The sequence below is a fragment of the Rhopalosiphum padi genome, chromosome 1 (genome assembly GCF_020882245.1).
Source record: "Rhopalosiphum padi isolate XX-2018 chromosome 1, ASM2088224v1, whole genome shotgun sequence".
NCBI classification, from domain to species: Eukaryota; Metazoa; Arthropoda; class Insecta; order Hemiptera; family Aphididae; genus Rhopalosiphum; species Rhopalosiphum padi.
The window spans coordinates 72,626,893-72,650,241 of NC_083597.1; the positions used below are offsets into that span (position 1 = coordinate 72,626,893).

Genomic DNA, 23,349 nt, shown 5'->3' on the forward strand with positions numbered 1-23,349 from the left:
CAGTTTAGTGAAGTACCTACGTATATTATTTACTACAGTTTTAACTTTTATGTCGTGCCTATCATAACATCTACCAGGGTAGGTAGACATGCTCCTTTTCGAGATTTCTTAACTTTAATTGGATTAAGTTGCATAATGTTGAAGTAAGTAAATTCCACCTTTTTAATAGATTAAAACTTCTAAATAATTTGCTTCAACACTCAAATTAAAATTATTTTGATATGTAGGTATTTAGTATAAATAGTATAATAGTATCTTTTTAATTAATCAAATACCTATTTTAAATAAATTAGGTAAGAATGTGTAAAATATAAATTTAAAGGATTAACCTGTAATGATTATATTATTCATACTAATATTTTATAATTAATAATGAATAAATAAAAAATAAAGAAAGATATATTATACATTTTATCGTTGTTTTGTTGGACGATTTTTATCAAATATATACACATTTTTTTAAACTTATTTTATTTTAATCATTAGAATGTAATTCAATTTTAGTTTACAATGAAATTATTGAAAAGTCAATACTACTTTCCACTATGATCACCTTTATATTTTAATGCATACTATGTTATTATAATAGCATTATATAGTTACAGTATTCATCATAATTTATAATTTATTAGTATGTATATTGTATATTTTTATTATTGTAATTAATGATAGTTGAAACTTTAAAATAAATGTGAACTAAACATTTTATATTATTTCGTAAAAAATTCTATGAAAACTTTAGAACATTTTTAGATTTTTTGGTATGATTTGGGTATAATTTACATACAGAATTATAAAACTTGAGAATTCAACTAGATTTGGTTTTCAGCTTTCTAACTACCATAAAATCGCATAAATTATATTTAATTCTTTGTTTGTAAAAAAACTTTTAAAGTTTAAAGTATTATAAATGACACACAAAATTGACTTCACATAATGTTATAGTTTTATATCTTTTGAATACTTTAATAATCTATTCTTTAGAATTTTTCGTTTTTTATAAAAAGAACTTATGTGATTATATTATTCGTCTTCAGTTATAGCGAGATAACATTATATCTTGTCTGTGAATGAAAATAAGTTGTACATTATTCTGGCTCTTAATTTATTTTACTTTGATAAAATATAAATTAATTTTTAGAGCATATATGTGATAAAACAATTACTTTAAATGGTTATTTGATGAAATTATAACCCGAAATATTTACATTTGTTTAAGCTATACATTATAAACATACAAATACTACAAATTATTTCTTCATAACTAACATTTATGCATATTATAATATTATATTATTGTATTTATATAAATAAAAAATTGTCATGATTAGAGTTAGAATTTAATATACATGCTAATAAATTTTAGCTGCAGGTTCAACATTTTTAATGAATATAAAATAGACATATAGTACCTGTGTTATATTATATCTTCATATATTATAATATATTATTTTATTAATTAACACATCTATAAAATATGTTTATATCAACTTTATTAAATTATTGACATACTAATACACTACACAAGATGTCTGAGCATCAACGTAACAAACAGTACTTAAACATAATAATATATAATATTATAGACACATATAATAATAATTAACTAAAATGTAAAATAGACAGTGTCTCCAACTGTCGCAGTACCTAACCTAGGTACTATATAAGGTACCTGGTAATATAATAATTACTACGAGGAGATTATAATGTATACCAATAGTATTCCTAACTATATATTATTATGCTATCATAGCTATTAAGTATTTTTGTTATTAATAATGAGTTCGAAAATATAATTTATGAACTGACTAAAATACAAATTTATTTCATAATAATATACGTTTAATATAAAATATTGAGAAACAAGGAGTAGGTACTTCAGTATAGACAGTATAGTAGGAATAAGGTATTACTTAGGTAAGTACTATACTGTGTTCTAATACTATTTAAAGCTCATAAGAATCGTCTTAGACGTGCAGATCTCCTGCTTTGTTCAAAGGTAATACCTACTTCTACTGTTCTACTTCTTCCACTGGTTTTATTGTAAACAAGCTTAATAAAATTGACACTTGAAACAATCGAAACGTTTACTAAAGTGTTTATTGGCTGAAAAGCTAAAGGTAAAATTACATTTATAAGAACTATCTACTGTCTAAAAAAAATAGGTTTACTGTGATGTATGTATATAATACTAACACAATAATTTTATTATTATATACCTTTTTATAAAATTATTCTAATTCGCGTTAAAAAATTAAACATGGATTTCCTAAACATGACCATAATATATACTACATTTACAGTATTCGTTTATTATCAAATACGAGGTAACTGTATATAGTGCTTATATTATATTATTGCTTACAAGTAATAATAAAATATAAATTATAAATTATATTTAATTTTAAATACTCATCAATCAAAATATTATATTTAGATATAGTAATGAATTAACTTTATTTTTTTTTTAATTTAAAAACTCCTTTGTTTTTAGACTTGTAATGCATGTGTTGATGTGCCTAATACTATTAATAGTGGCAAAAGTCAACTGTGGGTGGAAAGCTGCTACGCCGTCAATACACAGTAGCCGCGTGGGATCGACTACAGAAGGTTTTACCAGTTCTTGCGCTGTAGTCGAAGAAGGCGTTCCAGTGTGCCAAGATCCCATTGAGACTAACAAGTATTTCCACAAGCTGTAAGTTTACAGTTTAAATTAAATGGTATTTTGGTCATGTTTATTAGTTATTATCGTCCGTAAATTGTTTTTAAATGACAATAGTCTAAGTGTATTTAAAAGCTATATCGTCAATCGAGCCGTGTTTAAAATCTGAGGTCGGGTTAACTTTGGAAATTTTCTGGTAGATCATGATGGTTAGTGAATGCTGCTATAATTATAATGGTCAATCAGTGTACGATAGAAACCACACGACAAACGGGGTAGCTTTAAACCCGACTTAACTCGAGTTAGCCAACGATCGATGTAATAATATTTAAGTACCCATATAATAATATATAATATACATATATAGATATAGTGTGTGTCTAATATATTATGTGTATAATAATTATTAATAATATGTGTGTGTAAACCTATATCAAACTACATAATAAATTATAATGTTCATGTATTATATAACCATAAAACTATATTATATATGGTACATTCATGTCAATACGTGAACATTGTCAATATTACGCATATATATAATATATTTAGGTGCAGATATAATACATTAATATGTTAAAATAATTATATTATGATAGAATATAGATACTACCACAACCTATATAATGCTGGTATTCGATGTACTTATAAATAGATTATATTATATATATATACATCTAGTATATATGATACATTGATACTCCGTATATATATTATATACACATATTGTATATTTTGATGTGAAAACTTTCAAGTTTGAGTATACAGACATCGTTCGACTTTTACGTACGAGATAAAAATTTTAAAGAAAACACACATACGTGTGACCCCGTATAGGTAGCCTGGAAGAATAACTTTTAGTTTGCTATATCACCTATATGGCTATATCTATATATTATTATTATGCTTCAAACTTTTTTAAATAGAAACATAATGTGATAACAAAACAACTTTTTAGTTTTAAAATTTAGAAACGATTCAAGTATCTACCAAAAAAAAAATGTACATCCTATCTAACATCACGTTTGTTTATGAAAATTATCCCTGGATATTTTTTACTGGGAAAAAACGATTCTTCAAATTTGCGGAACCTTAAAGATTGTATCAACTATTTTTATACGTAGGTACAAGATGATGTTTTATGCAACGTTACCATAACGTTTAATTGCTCTCGTTAATCGTTATTATCAATTAAAATAATAATAATTATTATAATAGACTTTTATTTCATATTTTATCTGCCAAATTAAAATTACAAACTAACCGAAAAAACCTCAATTTTTTTTAATACAAAATTAAAGCTTATGAAATTTCCTTAACAATCTGTCATAATTCCAAGATATATTTTTAGTCATAACTCATAACAAAATAAATTTTGAGTCCAAGTCAAAATTCCAAATACTATAATTCCAACAAAGTGTTAAGTGTAAATTAAAATATAATATTCCAAAGGTCTTGTTTTAGAACATAAGAAATTGTCTATTTCAAACGTTACTTTAATATTATACTTGCTCTAACATATTTTTTGGTATGGTAACAATTATTATTATACGTTATACTTTTTAAGACCATATGGAACTACTTTATATGCGAATATAAATGGTTATTAAAATCACGCTGTTACGATCGTCAAACGATAATACGATCGGTATTCGTTTATCGTTTTCAGGTCCGCGATGCAAACGCCGTTCCTCGATAACTGGTTCGACGGAATTCGTGACGACCGGAAATCAACGGCGGGAGGTAATAGTCGACCTTTAGGCTGGTGGTGGCGTTTCATCAGTGAACTAAAACGGAATCTCGAGAAAAAAGACCAAGTTTCGTCGACGAAGATGACTGCAGTTCGGAGCGACGCGTTCCTGGTACCGGAAACAATCGTCACGTACTCGATTAAGGGTTGCAGCCCCACTATAGTACCGTTCGATTTGTCGGCTTGCAGCAACTTACCACCGGATGCGTCGCAGCATGTCAGCACCACCCGAGTAATCTACTACGTGCCACCGTCTTCCCGGATCGACAGATATGACCAATCCGACTTTGACCAATGATTGATGTCTGTCAGTCATTATAAAATTAATAATATTTAAATTACTATTATCAAATATACTATAGGGCAGAACCTATACTATTATAATACTGTAATAAAGTTAGCACACTATTATTTGATAATATTTAAATATTACATTATATTAAATATATTATAATGTCTGAGTACAGATATTATGATTTTTTGACTCTTACCAGTTTTGGGTAACTCTAATTATCACTATTATTAGGTTACTTTACCCATTATTACTTTACAGTTAATACCTATAGTAATACTTCATAATAAACAACGTTATATTATATTTTATTTTTTTTTATATATTTTTTTTTTTTATATTTTTTTTTAGATTTTAGGTATCAAACTAAACTTAATAAGATACCTAAAATTTCAAATTAATGGTGAAAAACTCAAAAACATCATATTAATGATTCATATACGTTTTCCGTGAAATGAAAAATATCAAGTAGTTTTCCAACTATATGGCATTTAGGTGAAACAACGATCTTTGAATTTAATAGTCACACAAAAACAAAATTATATAGATGTACCTATAGGGCTAGTCGACTAGAGTCATATTAAATCATATTATATTATATTGATTTATACGGTTAAAGATTTTTAAACATGAAAATATCGTATCAGTTTTTAATGTATCCTTTAAAAAATAACAAAATATAGTAATAACAATTTTCTGACATTTAAATTGCATTATAAGGTTTGGTGTTACGGTATATACTATTTGTGACTGTTGCATATTCATTATTTTTACAGAATATATACCAATAACGGCAATAACCAATTTTGAAGTTTTCTAATTATTAGAAAATATAAATATATATATAATAGTGTTTTATTAACATAATTCAAATCGAAAATATTAAAAAAAAAAAAAAATTAAATACTTTGACGAAAGATCTTGAGGGCAGAACACTGCATGAAAAGGAGCTCGCCTGCCTGCAGTTAACATTCGCGCACTTAGTAAAACATTAGTATAAACTATAAATATAAATAGAAGATAATTAAAATATCATTGGACATTATAATGTAATTATTGTAAGAGTACATTTTTCGATTCATGGAAGGATAATAATGTAAAGAAAGTCAAATAAAACTTGAATATTAATTTATATTATGTAGTTTTCTAGTCTAACTGGTAGATTATTTTAAAACAAAACACGCATTATTCGTCCCAGTCAATATTTATGATATTGAAAATAAATGTTTTTATATCATTTGAAGTAGACCAATATATAAAACGCACGTGTACTCATAACAATTTAATTTTGCAAAAAATATAGTTTTTTTTACAAATATTGTAAACATAAAACCAATTGACAGGGATAACAATGAATTGTGTTGAGAAATACAACATACCAGATACCGTTTACTCACTATTTCAACAATATTATACAGATAAATATATTTAATTCGGTTTTAGCATATTATATTTATGTACCTACATAATAGCCGGTTTAATAAATATTAAAAATTATTTTTGGTGGATTATTATTTTAATTATTAAGGGCAACGTTAAAAAAAATGTTTCATTGTCTGACGTATCCCTTTATTTACCTACATCATACTTGTATAATATTATAAATGTAATATATTTTTTGATAAATAAAAAACTCTATTTATTTTTATTTAGGGAATTAAAAGTAACCATTGTAATTGTTTTCGTGAGTAATTGATTTTATATTTTTTTTCATTTTATATTTTTAAATTGTTTATACGCTATTAGTAATATAATATGTAACCAATGGCATCCATTTAAATAAATCAAAAAAAAAAAAATCGAATTTCGTGTAATTACCAAAACTTAATTTATAAGTTAGCGACTCTATAGAAACCTATAAGAGTTAAAAATTAAAAATGATAAACTACAAACACTTTTTAAGTCTCGAGGAATCTATTATTTATTAATATAACTTTTATTGAAAACGGTCAAGTCGTTCACAATAGGCAAATAGAAGAATATAATATTATTATTATTATTATTATTATTATTATTATATATTATGTACTTATATAATATGAAGATAACATGTATATAAAATACAGATCTACTCAGTATAAACACATTGTTACACGTATAATAATATTGATTATTTTATTATTATCTGGTTGAAAATGTTTATAAATTTTAATGTAAACTTTGGGATGTTTTCAAGGAACTTATTACTAATTATTATTATATTTTTCAGTAAGTTTTAATCGTACCGCTATAATTATCGCACAGAGTTTTAGATATACCACTAGAACTTAGAAATACACCAAAAACTTTTACTTGCTTTATTGTTAATTTTTATTCATTTCAAGAGCTTTCTGAATTTTACAAAACTATTGTGATATTAAAACTAACAAAACAAAATTGGTATTTGGTTCTACTACTGATCGCAAATTACAAAAAAAAATGTTATACACTTATACGTTTGTAAGACGGATACTACACTTTTAACCATGCGGGAGCATAGTGTGTTCTTAAATCTCACGGAGACACTATTGTACTAAAACGTTGCAATGTTGGTGGTCGGGAATCTAGAGGTTTAGATGTTAAGGTATATTATATATTTATATCGCATACACGGTATACAGTTTATTAAATAGACTCTATTACATTACCTACGTGTCTGTTTTTCTCCTAAATCACGTGAAACATAATATTAAGCAATATTTTGATTCTTTCATATTATACCTAAGCAAACATCAATTGTATGCACTATGTATAAAAATTAAAAACAGTTTTACGTAATAGGAAATTACTTAGTCTTATGGTGAATTTACCCCCTAAAAATAAAGAAAACTATTTCGTTTTGACCGCCGCCCTAGGCTATAGCCTAAACAGTCTAAGCGGTAATGCGGCCCTGATTTACGAATATTCTAAATCCCAGGTTTCTATACGTATTTTAATAAAATAAAATAAAATAATAAACTGTGCAATCAGTGCATCTCCGTACACGTTCAAATGATACACTAGCAATACGCTAAATACACTACCTATATTATACATTTATAGTTTTTGTGCGATATGATTATATTATGACAAATTGACAATTGATTTATAATTACCGTCGATTAATATTGTATCTACACGCGATTGCATAATATTATAGACAGGTAAATTCCTGATACGGATAAAGGAATATTCAACCACTATAAGTTCTAATTCAATGTAACTACTAATTAGTAGGTAGGTCGTAGGTACTTTGACAAAATATTTTACCAATACTGGCAATATCGATAGTATTAAATTAGTACCTGTATAATAACTAATAAGTAAATAAGTAGGCAAGTATGTTTTACTGTAAAATCAAAACTCAATTTATACATCTATGTTCAGTATAGTGTTTGCTTTTTAGTATTTTTTAAAAATATTGAAAATTAACTGAATTCAGTTGTCGTCTTATATTACCACCAAAAAATGTAACATTTGATTACGGTATTTAGTTACTATTATTTTCTACTCACATATCGCCAACGACCATACCACGTTGAATACACCAGTTCTCGTCCGATCACTGAAGTTAAGCAACGTCGGGCGTAGTTAGTACTTGGATGGGTGACCGCTTGGGAACACTACGTGCCGTTGGCTTTTTTTATTTCTGATAGAATCAATATTCATTTCTAATTTTAACTTAAAAAATATTAAAATATTTTTATCTTTGTCAAGTTTTTTTTTAATTTTTTAATTACACAATATAAAAATATTTTTACCTAACCTAACCCGTTAAGCCGTAAGGAACTTTTCTAGGTTCAAATATATACTATATATTATATACTTAACTTATAACTGCGTACAAGTTAAAATAATCACACTGCATTATACTTTAAACTATAGGCTATATATATATTACGCACAACAAAACATTCGACGTACGAATTTTTTCGTACGTTTCCACCACGAACGGCGTCTACGTTCGGTGGTGGTTCCGTGATTGGTGCCGGTTATCGGATCTGAATAAACGTGCACATCATAGGCCGGTTTTGTTGCATTTTCGCCCTCTGCTACTACTATAACTTTCATAGGAATGCACTCAATTTCGGCTGTTTCGGTTTCACCAATAAACGTTACGTGTATGTTCGGCATCGAACTCCATGGTTTTTTCCTCGGTAGACGAGTGAAGTCTGCACCCTTCGCGGCGTCCGGTTTGTTCGAGTCCGCAGATATTAGCTGCGTCGATACCGATGATGATGACGGTGATTGGACCTTCAACGCATCACCTGCACCAGACATCAGTGCAATATTGGGAACCGATCCATAATGTTTTGACATCGAATCGAAGAATTCACGGCATATTTTTTGGGGCTCGCCATTTGTAAGTGAATCAAGTGATTTGGCTGAATTCGACAGCATCGCTGGGCAGGCCGCAGCGACGGCGATCGCGGTTTTCGACGTCGGGCGTAATATTATTTTACTTTATTAATGATTTTTGATTAGGTAATAGGTATATAGTTTATGATAATATGCTTTAATATATTTTACGATAAATTTACGTTATAACAATATACATTCGGACAGAATAATAAGTTATTCGACGTAGGTATTGTTTGTAATATAATAACACTGTAACAATAAACTGTGCGACTGAAATAAATAATATTGTTGTTATGTAGGTATTTCAACATTACACATATTATAATTATCAATATTAGCAGCCAGTAATACGTGCTTATAGTTTTTAATGTTTTTATATCAGAAGTACAGTTTAATTCAAATATTAAAAAATAATGAATTAAAAACAACATATAGGAAATTTCACAATGTCAAATTTAGAGCAACATCCAGCTATAGATTACTTATTATAAGTATTTTTGTGGGTCATCAATACAAACAGTAAAAATTTTCATTATACCAACAAATTATACTTATACAGCTCGTATCTGTACTATGTACACTTATATTAAAAGCTATAGCACATTTTATTTTAACACACAGTTGTAATACACAATTTAAATTGTGCAACTTTTTCACTTGTTCATAAAATATTGTCCCGCTATATATTATCTTGGTTAATCAACATAAAAGGTAATTATATACGACAACGGTTTAACATACAATCAAATACCATAAACGTACAGTATACTAGTATACACTATACAATATAGGTACATTGATAATATGTGTATTTATACATTTTACATCAATCCGAAACACTCTCGAAAATTATATTTTAAAATTACTGCTAAACGTTTCGGGAGCTGCCTATAGTGCCTAATGGGAAATTAACCTCCGACGATAACATATTATAATTTCTGTGTTGTATTGTTATAATATAGTTTTTGTCGTTATTGGCAATTAAAAAAAAAAAGTTATAATTATTTTAAAATGCATTATTTGAATATTTTTCAAAATTATATTATATTAGCTATAATTATATAAATAAAACAATAATTCTATTACACAGTGAAATTGTTTTTTGTATTGAGAACAATTTGATATCTTTACCATGAGTCATGACGATACTTAGCCTAAGTGGTTATTATTTTTCATGCATTCTTATTAACTCGTAAATAAGCAACAATGGAAATGACGGCTTATTAACTTAGATTAGGTTTTAATATTTTTATTTCAAATCATGTACTAGTGTACTACGAAGTACGAGTATAATATATTCGATTTAGTTATTTAAGTGTATTTAAACCATAACAGAAGTGCTCTCTACTGGTATAATTTTATTCGTGTTAATGGATGCTCGTGCCATGTCATTAGATAGCGCTGATACATATGATTTTTTTGTTTTTAGTAATTCCGATCGAACACTCAAACATTGTTCACGATGTGACCGACAGACGACTGTTTTCCTTTCTTTTTTTTTTTTAATAGTTTTTACTTAACGATTATAATTATACTTCGACAAAATGAATTTTTAATTTTTATATAATACATAATATTTAATGTTTTTATTAAATTCTTATACAAACATAATGAACGTAAAAAAACAAGTGAATATTTTAAACAATTAAACATTTCAACATTACATTATTTTTTGTAATATTATTATTATTAATAATAACAATAAGTAATAAAGACAAACCTGATGACTATAATCATTGATTATAATTATAAATACTAATAATATAATATAATCAATGCTATATAATAGGTATTATACATCCCGACATCCGATACTAACCGTCGACGATCAATAAGCCAGACGATTATTGCGGTCAACTACTGCAGTCAATAAAATAAATAATCCACTATATAAATAACTCTAAAATAAAATAATAACCTATTAATAAGTAATAATATTACATTAAGAATCGTGATTATACTACTTAGTTCTTATACACAAGTAAAATCTGAATTTATATGCTCAAAAAATTATCTAAAATGTTCTAAAAAATTAAAAAATAACCAAAAATTCCTTTTTAACGCAATAATATCAACGTTTTGTATAGGAATTCAATTTTTGTTTAAATAATAAAAAAACAAAATACCAAACTTGACGATAAATGAACAGTACTAAAAATAAATGTAGTTGTGGTGTATCTCCAACTAACCAATTTATTGTTATTTATTTGAGTAAGACGTGTATTTCCGATAATCGCATATTACCATTCTGCACAATGCACATGAAATAAAACCCATGAATGATTTCGGCCCTATGATTGGTCTATACATCTGGAGCGGAAATTTAAATTATTATTATTGACTTAATATGGTTTTGGTTTAGGAACTAGTAATATGATAACATACGTCATAGTGTCATACAGTTTGACATTTGATAACATTTCATAACAAGAGCAAAATTAAGGGGTGTTGAGTGGAGGATAGATTCTCTCCAGAGCCTTATTTTATTAATATTTTGCAATATTTATAATTTACTATTAATCCAATTGTAATATTATAAAAAATAGAATTTTTATTGTTTTTAATAGAGTTTAAGATTGTTTTTTTAGTCATAAAATTTACAGTTTTTGACTTAAAAAAAATTTAATACATAAGTCATAGAAATAGAATATAGTTTTTAATCTTTTTCTATCAAGATCTATGTAAATAATAAATATCAAATTTATATTAAGAAAAACATTTGATAGATACGTCTTTGTGAGCCTCTGCACAACTGCACAAGCATGCTAAGTGCGGTCCATTATTCTGTTTAAATAAATAAATGAATACCTACTAAAGGTAGGTAGGTACTATATTGTCACTTGTCATGGAGTACTGAGTAGATGTCTCACTGTAATATACTAAATTTAAATTCAATACTATATTATATCATTAATCAATAATTGTACATACAAATTAATTCTAAGCAAAGGATTGTTGCGGAAAAAAATTGTTTGTATTTGAACAATTTCAAAAAATCACCTATACGGCTATACCTACCTATATTAAATGTTGGATTACAATCAATAATTTTACCTTATTTTCATATCGTTCGTTTATTAATATAAAAATGCCTAATACGATTTATATTGTGTGGAAATTAAACTATTTATTTTATTGATTTAATTTACATAAATTTTCATCAGTGCCTGATTTACCAATTCGTGGGCCCAATATACAATCTACAATTTTTGGGCCCCAAATTGATCATTTCTATTTTTTTCAACGTCAAAATAAAATTTATGTAAAATATATTTTTTAATTATTGTTATATGTAATTAGCTGTTTATAAATGAGCATTTGGATCATTGAATAATATTTTATTTATAAAAATATGATTGTTTAATAATTTAATATACAACTATACAAGAACACTACACTTTAAATGTGTTTAATTAATGTTTAGTTTTTATTCAAGTTAGTATACAAATTAGTCATCGTTTTTTTTTTAAATAAAAATTAGTATTATGATTATTATTTTTTACACATATATACTTATATACTTAAATTAAATGTTAAATAAATTTGATTTTAGCTTTAAAGCCATTGTTTTCGGAAAAGTCATTTTTTTTGTTTTGAATTTCGCCAATTCACCATTAAAGTATTAGACTTCTCGATTTATCCGTCATACAATAACAGGGACAGCGTAAAAACAGTTGTTACGGTTTTCTTCGAATTTCCTTTTATTGACTTATGTTGTATCTCTAATGAGTCTAATAGGGGATTTAACTATTCAAGTATTAATGATCTATGTAAGTTTAGAACAATTCGGCGGCATCGATATTATCAGCAAATAGTACTATCGCAATTCACGGTTGACCGTGACGATAACAACGACGACACGTCATTTATTCCTCCATAGCTATGATAAGTGATATCAAGCCGTTTTTTTTATTATTATTATTCACTAGGGTTTCTATTTTATTTTCGCCGTTGTTCTTGTGCAGTTGTGCATCGTTGCATCTGTGACCGTTTGCGTGTGATTTGCTCAACGACACTATCTAATCGAAGTTTGAATTTCGAACTGCCCGCAAACGGCACGTCCGAATACAACTGATAAATCTCGGTTTCTGGTAGACTGTTAGTCGTCTGCGGTTATTGACGCACACTACTGAACACTTAAGGTTAGTTGACTATTATTTATTTAACGATTTTCTATAGTTAAGTATGTCGAAACGCACTTGCGATCGTACTTGTCGATATTTACTATGTTTTTCCGACAAATTAAAGTACTTAGACGTTTTTTTAGATGAGCTCCCCAGTGGACAGGGACAGTGACAGCCCCAGTCCAAATGCTCTTGGTGACTTGCGTTCGTTTAGATTCTCCAAGAAGCCCAGCTTCAGTCATGAAGCTGTCGCTTCTGGATCATCACTGGTCATCGAAGAGAGCCCAAGTAATTATTTATAATATCATTAATCATAGGTTTTTTTTCTATTATAGTCTGTTTGTAAAAATGATTTGATAGATATTTAATCTAATTATTTCATATTTTATCAAATAAGAACATTGTTTATAATGAAAGAAATTAGTATCATTTGTTGTTCTGATGATTAAGTAGTTTTTTTTAATGTTATGTTTCTCATTGTTTAGATAGAATTGTATTTTATGTTCAATGTTTTAGTATTCGTTAGGCAGAGAAAGCTTCAAACAATTATTCTATCATCTGACGAAGAAGATAAAGATAACACTGGACCTTTCTTGAATGGAGATGGATCTCATCTCATCGAAGAAGTAACTATAACATCACTATTGTCTTTTATAAGCTTATCATTTTATATTATTATTTTTTTTAATTTAGCTTGAATATGAAGATATTGCCGGAGCTCATGATGTATCTAGTGATGACAGTAATAATGCACCAAATAATGTCAATGGTTCAACCAAATCTTTTGATAATTTTGGTCAAAGTACAAGTAATGGAGTATCCATGAAAATAACCAAACCTAATGCTACTCCACCACCACCTGTTGCAATGCCTGCTAGAAAACGTTTACAACCACAAACCAAAAGTAAATTTTAACATAATTCTCTAATTTAGTGCTTTGTTATATCTAAGCCGTTTTATTTATTAAAATGTAAAATATAATGATGATATTTTTTTATAATTTTTTGGGAGCAGAAGATTTGCATACAGTAATGCAGTAATTTATTGTAAATTTTTGTTTATTGATGTTTATGATTTTGTTATAAACATTAAATATTAAAATTTAATAAAATTGTGTGTGTGTGTGTGTGTATGTATGTATATATTTTGTTATCTGAGCTGTTATCCGGCCATATATTTTGCCCAATAGAGTTGTTGTGCTAGGAACACCTGACTATTTAATTGCTATACTAATTATTATTTGGACCTAGATGCTAGTAAAAATACTATGGCTTACAAAGATAAAGTGCATGACACCAATAGAACTTAATAACTAGGTAAATTTAGGTTTTTCATGTTTTAGTTGACACTAAGAGTTACCAATCGTACTAATTAAAGCTGATTGATCGAAGTAATTATCAAAAATAAAAATAAAGTTTTATGAAACAAATTAATAATAAATATTATTTAATTGCAAAAGGTGTACAATTTTGGTACCTATTACTACATAGTATATCTAAGAATTGTGTTTCCCAAATTCAAATACTTGTTAATCCACAGTTAATGTATAATTTAATTTAATATATAGCTTAGTCTTTAATTTTTTAATTTTTAGTAAAAAAATCATGTTTTCTATTATGAATCAATCATCTTTTACTGTCATGGTTAATAAAAAACGATTGTAGCAAAAGATCAAGTAAAAGTATATTATTAAAATATGAGTGTAGTGATCAGGCTTCATTGGTTACATAAACTATACCCACATATTATAATTTGTATTTAATAATATAATAATGATAGTAATAAGTGCATTATAACATAAACGTTGAATGTTTTGTTAATTAATAATTTTAAATTTTCTATTTGTTTACTTAATTTAACCATTTATTTAAAAATAATTTATTTGTTTTTTTCTAATAAAATGCATGTTGTAATATGCCATTTGCAAATGTATTATTTATAATCAGTTAATTATATGGTTTTTATATTTTTTAGAAAGAAAACGTATAAAAACTTCTGATGGTGACAGTGATTCTGATGCTGAAGTTGATGATGAATATACAGAGTATGTTAATTTTTAAATATAATCTTTACATTTATACAACAATAATATGTGTTGTTCTTGTTTTTAGTGAAAAGAATTTTGTAAAAGATAGTACCTCAGAAATGCGACAAAAAGCTTTGGAGTTGTTAAACACATCCACTGAAATAGAATTGAGAGCAGTGAAAGGAATGACCATTAAAAAATTTGATGCTATTGTTGCTCTTCGACCATTTTCAACTTGGTATGATGCTGTAAGTGGAAATCATAAAATGCTGCAAATCATTAGAAATTAATTATAATAATAAATAATTTCTTGAAATAGACATGTAAAGCGAAAAACTCTCGCTTAATTGGTGAGCAGACTTTACAAAATGTGATGCATATGGTCTCTTGCCAAGAAATTGTTGCTCAGTTAATGAAGAAATGTGAGATATTAGCATTGAAAAATGGACATTCTATTACTACCACTAACATGCTTATAAAATCGCAACCAGACAGTTTAAATAAAGAGTATGATAATAATTTTTTTTTTTATATTTAATTTGTTTGTCTAACACAAAGAATAGGTTACAGCTTGCTGGATATCAGATGATAGGACTCAACTGGCTCATGTTGATGAATTCACAAAAGCTCAATATGATGTTAGCTGATGAAATGGGCTTAGGAAAGACTGTGCAAGTAATCGCATTCTTAGCCTATCTCAAAGAGTCTGGTCGTACACATTCTGATATGCCCCAGTTGATCGTTGTACCTGCTTCAACATTAGGTATTTTTGTTTATATATTAATTAGAATTTCTAATAATTATAACTTTATTTTGAATTTACCTCTATTTTTAGACAACTGGTACCAAGAATTTAAAAGGTGGTGTCCTACAATGGCTGTTGAAAAATATCATGGATCAATGGATGAAAGAAGATACTTACGAACAAAATGGATTAGGAATGGATTTGGTGATGTTGATGTGGTATTGACTACGTATGTTTAATAATTATTATGTCTTTAAATATGAATTCATATAGTTAGTTAATGTTACTCTATATTTATAGTTATAGTTGTGCTGCAAATTCACCAGAGGAAAAAAAGTTTTTTAAAACCAAAGAATTCCATTACATTGTATACGATGAAGCACATAAGTTAAAAAATATGACATCACAAACTTTTGAAGTTTTCTCTAGTTTCAATGTAAGACATCAACTAGCTTAAATGTTTTTTTAAATATTTATCTTTAAAATTATTACTTTTTTGTAGGGAAACTATAAGATATTATTAACTGGTACACCACTACAAAATAATTTATTAGAGTTAATGTCATTGTTAATATTTCTTATGCCAACATTATTCCGTGGCAAAGTAGATAATATAAAATTTTTATTTTCAAAAGGAACAGTAAGTATTTGCTATAAAAACAGTTAAATCTAATGTCATGATATACATTTATAAATTAAATATAGAAAGGTACTGGTTCAAAATATGAAATGCATCGTATTGAACAAGCAAAACGAATTATCGAACCATTCATGTTGAGACGTTTGAAAGCAGATGTATTGAAATCTCTGCCTGTAAAAACTTTGGTTATCAATAATGTTATCATGACTGAACATCAAAAGACTCGCTACAACACGTTGGTTGATGAGATTAAAGAAGCATCTATAGGCAAAGAGGTAACAGATAACAGTCATATGATGTGGTTAATGATGTTGAGAAAGTTGACAAATCATCCACTTTTATTAAGATATCATTTTGAGGTGAGTTGTAAGTTGCTTTATGATATTTATTTCACTATTTATGAAAGATCAATCTTATTTATAATTTCAGGATGACAAATTATATAAAATGGCCAAGTTATTGGCTTTAGACCCGACATATAAACAAAAAAATGAACAATACATCGCAGAGGATTTATCATTTATGTCTGATTTTGATTTACACAAAATGTGTACCGAACATAGGGTATTTAATTTTTATGATTAATCTTTGTTAAATATTTATTCTTTAATTTCTCTTATAGTGTCTGAACAAATTAGGATATGACCTTCCAATTCAAGTGTTTTTGGATTCGGGAAAATTCCAATTATTAAATCAAATTTTGCCCGATCTCAAAGACAGGGGCCACCGTGTGCTCATATTCAGTCAGTTCCTACAAATTTTAGATTTATTAGAAATATACATGTCACATTGCGGCCATTCTTACCTAAGGCTGGATGGTTCTACCCAAGTCCAAGAAAGGTAATGAGAAATAAAATTTCAAAGTACACTTATATGATAAATCTATTGATAACTGATGTTAATGCCTTGTATGTTTAACAAATAGACAGCTAATGATTGACTTGTATAACATGGATGAAAGCTTATTTGCATTTTTATTGTCGACTAAAGCTGGTGGACTAGGAATTAACTTGACAGCTGCCGACACTGTCATCATACATGATATTGACTACAATCCATATAATGATAAACAAGCAGAAGATCGGTGCCACAGAGTAGGACAGACTAAGTGAGTTTTTGAAAAAGTTTAAAATTATAATATTTAATACCACTTTAGATTAATTTTTTTGGCCGTTCCTTCTAGAATAGAGATTCCAAAAATGTTTACATGTGCTATCCTAAAATTCATTGATTTTATTTGTATTGTATTGGGTTGTTCTCTTTTTATTCCTTGATAAACTAGTTTTATATTGTTAATTACTGTCATGTATTACTTGTTCCTCAAAGTTTAGTTATCAATTTTTGTCTTATTGCTTAGTTACTAATTAAATTAATGAGTCATAATACAACTCCAAAATAATGAATATATCCATTTAAATATTTTACAGTTTTTGTTAACAGTAAATAGTCTACTTAGTAAAAATCCACATATAGTTTCCAAGTATTTAATCTGTTGACATTATCTACCTGACTAACATTGAGTTTCTCGTGAATCAACCTCTTCCTTTTCTATTCCTGACAGTGATTTTAATATTTATCACCAAAATTCATAGACAAGTTTGATCTCTTGAATCCCATTGTATGTGTTTATTAGTTTAATAGTTTTTGATTTATAATTTGTATGAGTTATTACAAATCTTATCTATGAGTTAAAGCAGAATGTGCCTATAAGATCAATTATATCATATAAATTACAAAAATAAACTGCTTAAATAGCTTTGGGACCATATTTTACTACGTGAACTCTGACCCAGTTTAATGAGCATACATCACGAGAGAATTTATTTGTTTTTATTCTTGTTTGTAACCCAGTATTTTCTTCAGACATGTTTCTTATATTGTCATGAGTTTAACAATGCAATTTTTAATATAAAATATTTAGATATTTATTTTTAACATACAAGCAACTTCACAAAGTTGTTTCACATATAATCACAACTTAAAAAATGCTTAAGTTATTAGTATTAATTACTTTTGGGTCAATAAACATAGTTAACAATATAATATAGCTTATCAATATGAGATAAATGTGACTTAGAATTAAGAGAACGTCTCAACCGCATGTGTTGTCTCCGTCTTACATAAATAAGACATAGACAAAACTTGTTTACACAGCCTGAGTAGAACTCGCTCAATTTTGGTTCTAGAGCAGTAGTTCTCAAACTTTATTATGTACCTTTTATATTATAAATCAGTCGCATACCACTAATAACTTAAAATAGAACGATCCAAATTCCATATTGTATAGTTAAATACATTTATTTCAAATAATAAGGCAGTAAAATACTACAACTACTCTAAAATTATTTTTTATTTATTAGTTTTTTTAAAATAAGATATGAATTAAATAATTGAATGGGTTTATTATCCAAAAACGGCTCTCCACGTACCACCATGTAGTCTTTTGTGTACCTACCATAGTTTGAGAACTACTGTTCTAGAGTAAATATATATATTATAAAATTAAAATATGACAATATTAGTTATTTTTTATTTAATTTATAATTTTAAATTTTACTTTTTCAGCCGTATGGTGTTTAAGTTCCCCTAAAAGATAAAGTTGATCCATTACTATTATTTCTTGTTTTGTGCAATATGTTGAAACATAAATGGATCTAACTTTAATTATTCAGTTAACGTGGTAATTTTTTTCTAATATTTTGGTCAAGTCCTTAGATATCTGAATATCTATTCTAAACTACATAATGACAATGAATAAATGCTTCTACTACTCTATGTAGAATATCACACTTGTAACTTATTAGTTATTTCATTATTTATTTGTGATGTGATTTGTGTATCTATATGAAAATAAATACATTTTATATCAGTTATACTTAAAATACTTTGCTTATAATAATTTTAACTTTTGTGTTAGTTAAAATATTAAATATGCTATTACATTTTTCTGATTCATTACAACCAAACAATTCTAGTGTATTAAACTATTTAAACTCGCTATTGAGATAATTGAAACAAGGTAAATGAAATACTTTTCCTAAATTTGGAAAAAAAACTAGCAATGTCTGTTTACAGCATTTACATACATCTTTATATTTTCTTACTCTTACTAAACACTCATTAATAAATATCTGATTTTTAGAAAAAATTATAAACATGAAAGTTGAAGATGTTTGGCGTCGTAAAAATATATAATTAATTTAGCAAAGCACAGTAAAAATATTAAATAATTACCTAACTATAATGATTTATGTTATACAATTATGTAATATATTTATTTGTGTACATTTTACAGTTCAATATGTAATATTATTTTTAACAATTTGAAACAAAATAAATGTATATTCTCTCCCAAAAATATTCATTACTTTAGGCTTTGGTCATTCAATTTACTTATCCTGATGTTAAATGCATTATTGAATGGTATAATAAATAATAGCTATTATATTTATCTTTTTCAGGCCTGTCAAAGTGATCAAATTTATTAGCAAAGATTCCGTTGAAGAATCGATGTTTAAAGTAGCACAAGATAAATTAAATCTTGAACAACAAGTAACAGGAGGAGGAAATGGTATAGTTTATTTCATAATTGAATTATATATTTGATTTATAAAGGAAAATTATTTTATGCTTTTTTCATAGATGATGAAGAGCCTGATAAGAAAACTATGGCTCAATTATTAAAACAATCTTTGGGAATTGAAGATGTATCATCATGATACAATTTGTATGATTGTTTGATTTACAAATTATGTCCATGTATAAAACTGGTTATGCACTCTTCAAGTGTTATTCTGCCAACTTTTTTTAAAAAAACTAAGTTTTTTTTATGGTTTTAAGATTCAAGTTGAATCAATATTATTTATTTTTTTTAACCCACTGTATTTATAACAAATGTAATTTTAAGATATCATAAAAAAGTTTTTCAAAAATATGACAAAATCGTCATTGGTGAACTGGTATTTTTAATTAATGTTATTTTTACAAATATTGTTCTTATTAAATTTTAAACACTAAGATTATATGTATATAATATGTTATGGTTAATTACAAATAAATATTGTTTATGTTAAGAACCAGTAATAAACAAAATGCCAAACTTCAAAATGCTAATAATGTTAATTTTTTTTAGAAATAATTATTTACCTATAATTCATGTAAACAAAACTTCTAGTAGTTAGTCAAAAATACAAACACAATTCATAAATAGCTAATTGTTTATTTTTGTTTTGTTTTATGTCACAATATATTTTTTTTCTTTTTTATTGAGAACCAAAATAAATTAATACACAAATAATATATGACAGTATTATATATATTATTTGTTTATACTACTTTGAGTGCTCTACCAAATAGTGAATTAGAACTATAAAGCCAATAAAAACTATTAAATGAACTATAAAGCAGTAAGTTAGTTTTGTTAAAGGATGACCGTAAATATTAAAACCATACAACACAAATTTAAACAAATATTTGTATTTAAGTATAGAGAAATATAGGAGAAAAAATATTAAGTTAGCTATTTTAATAATTATGGGATAAATTACTATTATCATACATATTCTATATTCTAGGAACTCTTGATTTTAATAAGCCTTGGATGTACTGTATGGGCAAATTTGATGGGTTTTCTATTAAGTCATCTAGTGTTGTACAATCCTGCACAACATTTAATTAGGCAGGTTACATATTGTTTTTAATTTTACAAATGAAATTTTAATATTTAACTTAAATTTAAAAAACTAGTGCAATTGTGTAATAGCAGATTACAAATATGTCCTTTATTCCATTAATATAAATATATAATACAAATGTATAACTATAACAGGATGGTACACTATCATTACCTACAGCTTGCAGAGTGGTCTAATCGCTCGCACAACAATTTTCATATTAGTAAGACGAAAGCAACATATGCGAGTGTAGCGTCCTCTTAAAGTAAAACATTAATTTTCAAAATAACTGGATAACGCCAACGTGATATTACCATGGATAAGTACTTTAATTAGTAAATTAAAAAAATATTTAACTTTTAACTAGAATATACCCACTTTAGCATGCCTATAGAGTATAGAGGCATAGAGCTGGTAAATACATTATTTAGCAGTGTTAGATCGTGGTTTTTATCTGCAGTGGTTTAAATTTAAAATTGCATCTACCGTTATCCGTTTTGCTTTCAAACTGTAGCAGTGTAACATCGAATGTAAATTATAGCAAGTGGAGCGACCCTTCCACTTCTTTTTATTAGTATCGATTGTGCAGTGAGAAAAATTGTTTGTTTGTATTTAACACGGTAAAATAAGTTAACTACACAAATGCTATTGCTTACCGCCTACGGCCTACCGGTTATCATTATACTAGAATACTAGATGTACTTGTACAAATGTTAAATAGGAAACTGGCTTGAAATCTGAGAATTTAAATAGTACCTACAATCAATGTTTAAAGTATAACTAGTATAAGTTATAATTTAAGTATATAACCATTAACCATATAGTAGGTATAATACTATAATAGTATAAACCATTACTCAAATAGTCAGATGTTTTACCCTAGCTAAACCGAAAACTAATATCAGACAATAATATTACCATTTACCTACACAAAATGCATAAAAAGTTATAATATTATGTATTCTTTATGGACGTTTTTAACTCAAATTTTGAATTAACTTTTACTTAATTATACACTTATGCGCGATAAAATATACGTAACACTGAAAATGTTTTCTTATTAAAGTATTAAACAATTAACAAAAAAAGATTTTAATGTTTAAAATAGAACAATGGTGACTGACCGTCTCCGCTCAGAATCGTTTTTTCGTATGCAATGATATATCGTTGAATTCATATTTAACAAACCATAATAGTGACCAACTCGACATCCAACATCGAGTTGGCCATGAGGCGCGTAGAGCGTTACCCAACTTTTTTTATTTTTGTTAAAATAGTTTTAATCGGACGACTACGACTCTACGAGTTAGTTCCCGTGGGTTGCCTACAGGTAACATACGAATTGGTTCCCGCAAATTTTTATGATAATACAGTCTTGTTAAATTAACATTTTAAATTATTATGATGTATTCAATCAGCAACAATTTTCAGATTTCTTTCCCATTTTATACAGACTTAAGACTGTCTAGAATTATTAATTATTACTTATGGATATATGAAATAGTTCATACTTCAAGCACTAGGTATCTCTGGTATCATACCTAGGTATGGTTAAAAATTATTTTAATTTTATTTTTGTATAAATCTAACGTTTGATATTTACCGATTGTTCTTTTTGGAATCCGTATTTAAAATCATTAATCACGAAGAGTTTTTTATTTTTCTCACTGAACTTCACTTCCATTAGGTAGTACTTTCATTTTAACACACATGCTTATTATATTACAATAAATATACGTAATGTGACTAGGTTAGTTGTCACAAACTCACAACTCACAAGACAGACAAGAAACTACTACAATCAATTTTCTAAATATATATTATATTATTTATATTTATAAACTTTCCCAGACATCGTGAAACTATAGAAAATATAAAATATAAAAGATTATCGGTTAGTTCGTTACTCGTTAGTACATATTTTGTAAGTAATTTTTTCGAGAACCAATTCGTACACTTTATTTGACCCGGGAATCAATTCCGCATTACACCCTTTCGGTGTCACGTCATTTCATCGCGGCTAAATTCATCGCGCGTCAATTCACTGTGGTCATTTTATCGCAACGTCAATTCATCGCGTTATAAATAAGTCGCGCGTCAATTTATCGCGTGTT

The 23,349-nt window shown here is 27.0% G+C and overlaps 2 protein-coding genes and 1 non-coding gene across 4 annotated transcripts; all 3 read left to right on the forward strand.

Moving 5' to 3' along the window:
* On the forward strand, window positions 1-5,013 carry LOC132918025 (uncharacterized). Of its 2 annotated transcripts, none has more exons than XM_060979077.1 (3): window positions 1-143; window positions 2,495-2,695; window positions 4,335-5,013. In XM_060979077.1, the coding sequence occupies exons 1-3, from the start codon at window positions 136-138 to the stop codon at window positions 4,711-4,713; spliced, it is 588 nt and encodes a 195-aa protein (XP_060835060.1). In that variant the 5' UTR covers window positions 1-135; the 3' UTR covers window positions 4,714-5,013. The 2 variants fall into 2 exon arrangements, with proteins under 2 accessions (XP_060835060.1, XP_060835061.1); XM_060979078.1 differs by lacking the exon at window positions 1-143 and adding an exon at window positions 1,977-2,120.
* Window positions 5,014-8,185: 3,172 nt separating this feature from the next.
* LOC132918774 (5S ribosomal RNA) lies at window positions 8,186-8,304 on the forward strand. The gene has a single exon (XR_009660567.1). It is a non-coding gene; the product is annotated as a 5S ribosomal RNA (ribosomal RNA).
* Window positions 8,305-12,948: 4,644 nt separating this feature from the next.
* Window positions 12,949-20,827, forward strand: LOC132932436 (SWI/SNF-related matrix-associated actin-dependent regulator of chromatin subfamily A containing DEAD/H box 1 homolog). The gene is made up of 17 exons (XM_060998815.1): window positions 12,949-13,169; window positions 13,295-13,439; window positions 13,668-13,777; window positions 13,845-14,055; window positions 15,126-15,195; window positions 15,263-15,425; window positions 15,497-15,684; window positions 15,741-15,940; window positions 16,013-16,151; window positions 16,223-16,358; window positions 16,425-16,562; window positions 16,628-16,921; window positions 16,992-17,126; window positions 17,185-17,402; window positions 17,488-17,670; window positions 20,024-20,133; window positions 20,205-20,827. Exons 2-17 carry the CDS (start codon window positions 13,295-13,297, stop codon window positions 20,279-20,281), a joined length of 2,517 nt encoding a protein of 838 aa, XP_060854798.1. The 5' UTR covers window positions 12,949-13,169; the 3' UTR covers window positions 20,282-20,827.
* The last annotated feature ends 2,522 nt before the right edge of the window (window positions 20,828-23,349 follow it).

What these genes read in the sequence shown, in the direction of transcription:
- LOC132932436 (XM_060998815.1), top strand. Translation starts at nt 13,295, where the DNA reads ATGAGCTCCCCAGTGGACAGGGACAGTGACAGCCCCAGTCCAAATGCT. An exon ending in TGTACCTGCTTCAACATTAG is followed by an intron (nt 15,941 to 16,012) that starts GTATTTTTGTTT and finishes CTCTATTTTTAG; the next exon opens with ACAACTGGTACCAAGAATTT. An exon ending in AGTAACAGGAGGAGGAAATG is followed by an intron (nt 20,134 to 20,204) that starts GTATAGTTTATT and finishes CTTTTTTCATAG; the next exon opens with ATGATGAAGAGCCTGATAAG.
- LOC132918025 (XM_060979077.1), top strand. An exon ending in AACAAGTATTTCCACAAGCT is followed by an intron (nt 2,696 to 4,334) that starts GTAAGTTTACAG and finishes TATCGTTTTCAG; the next exon opens with GTCCGCGATGCAAACGCCGT.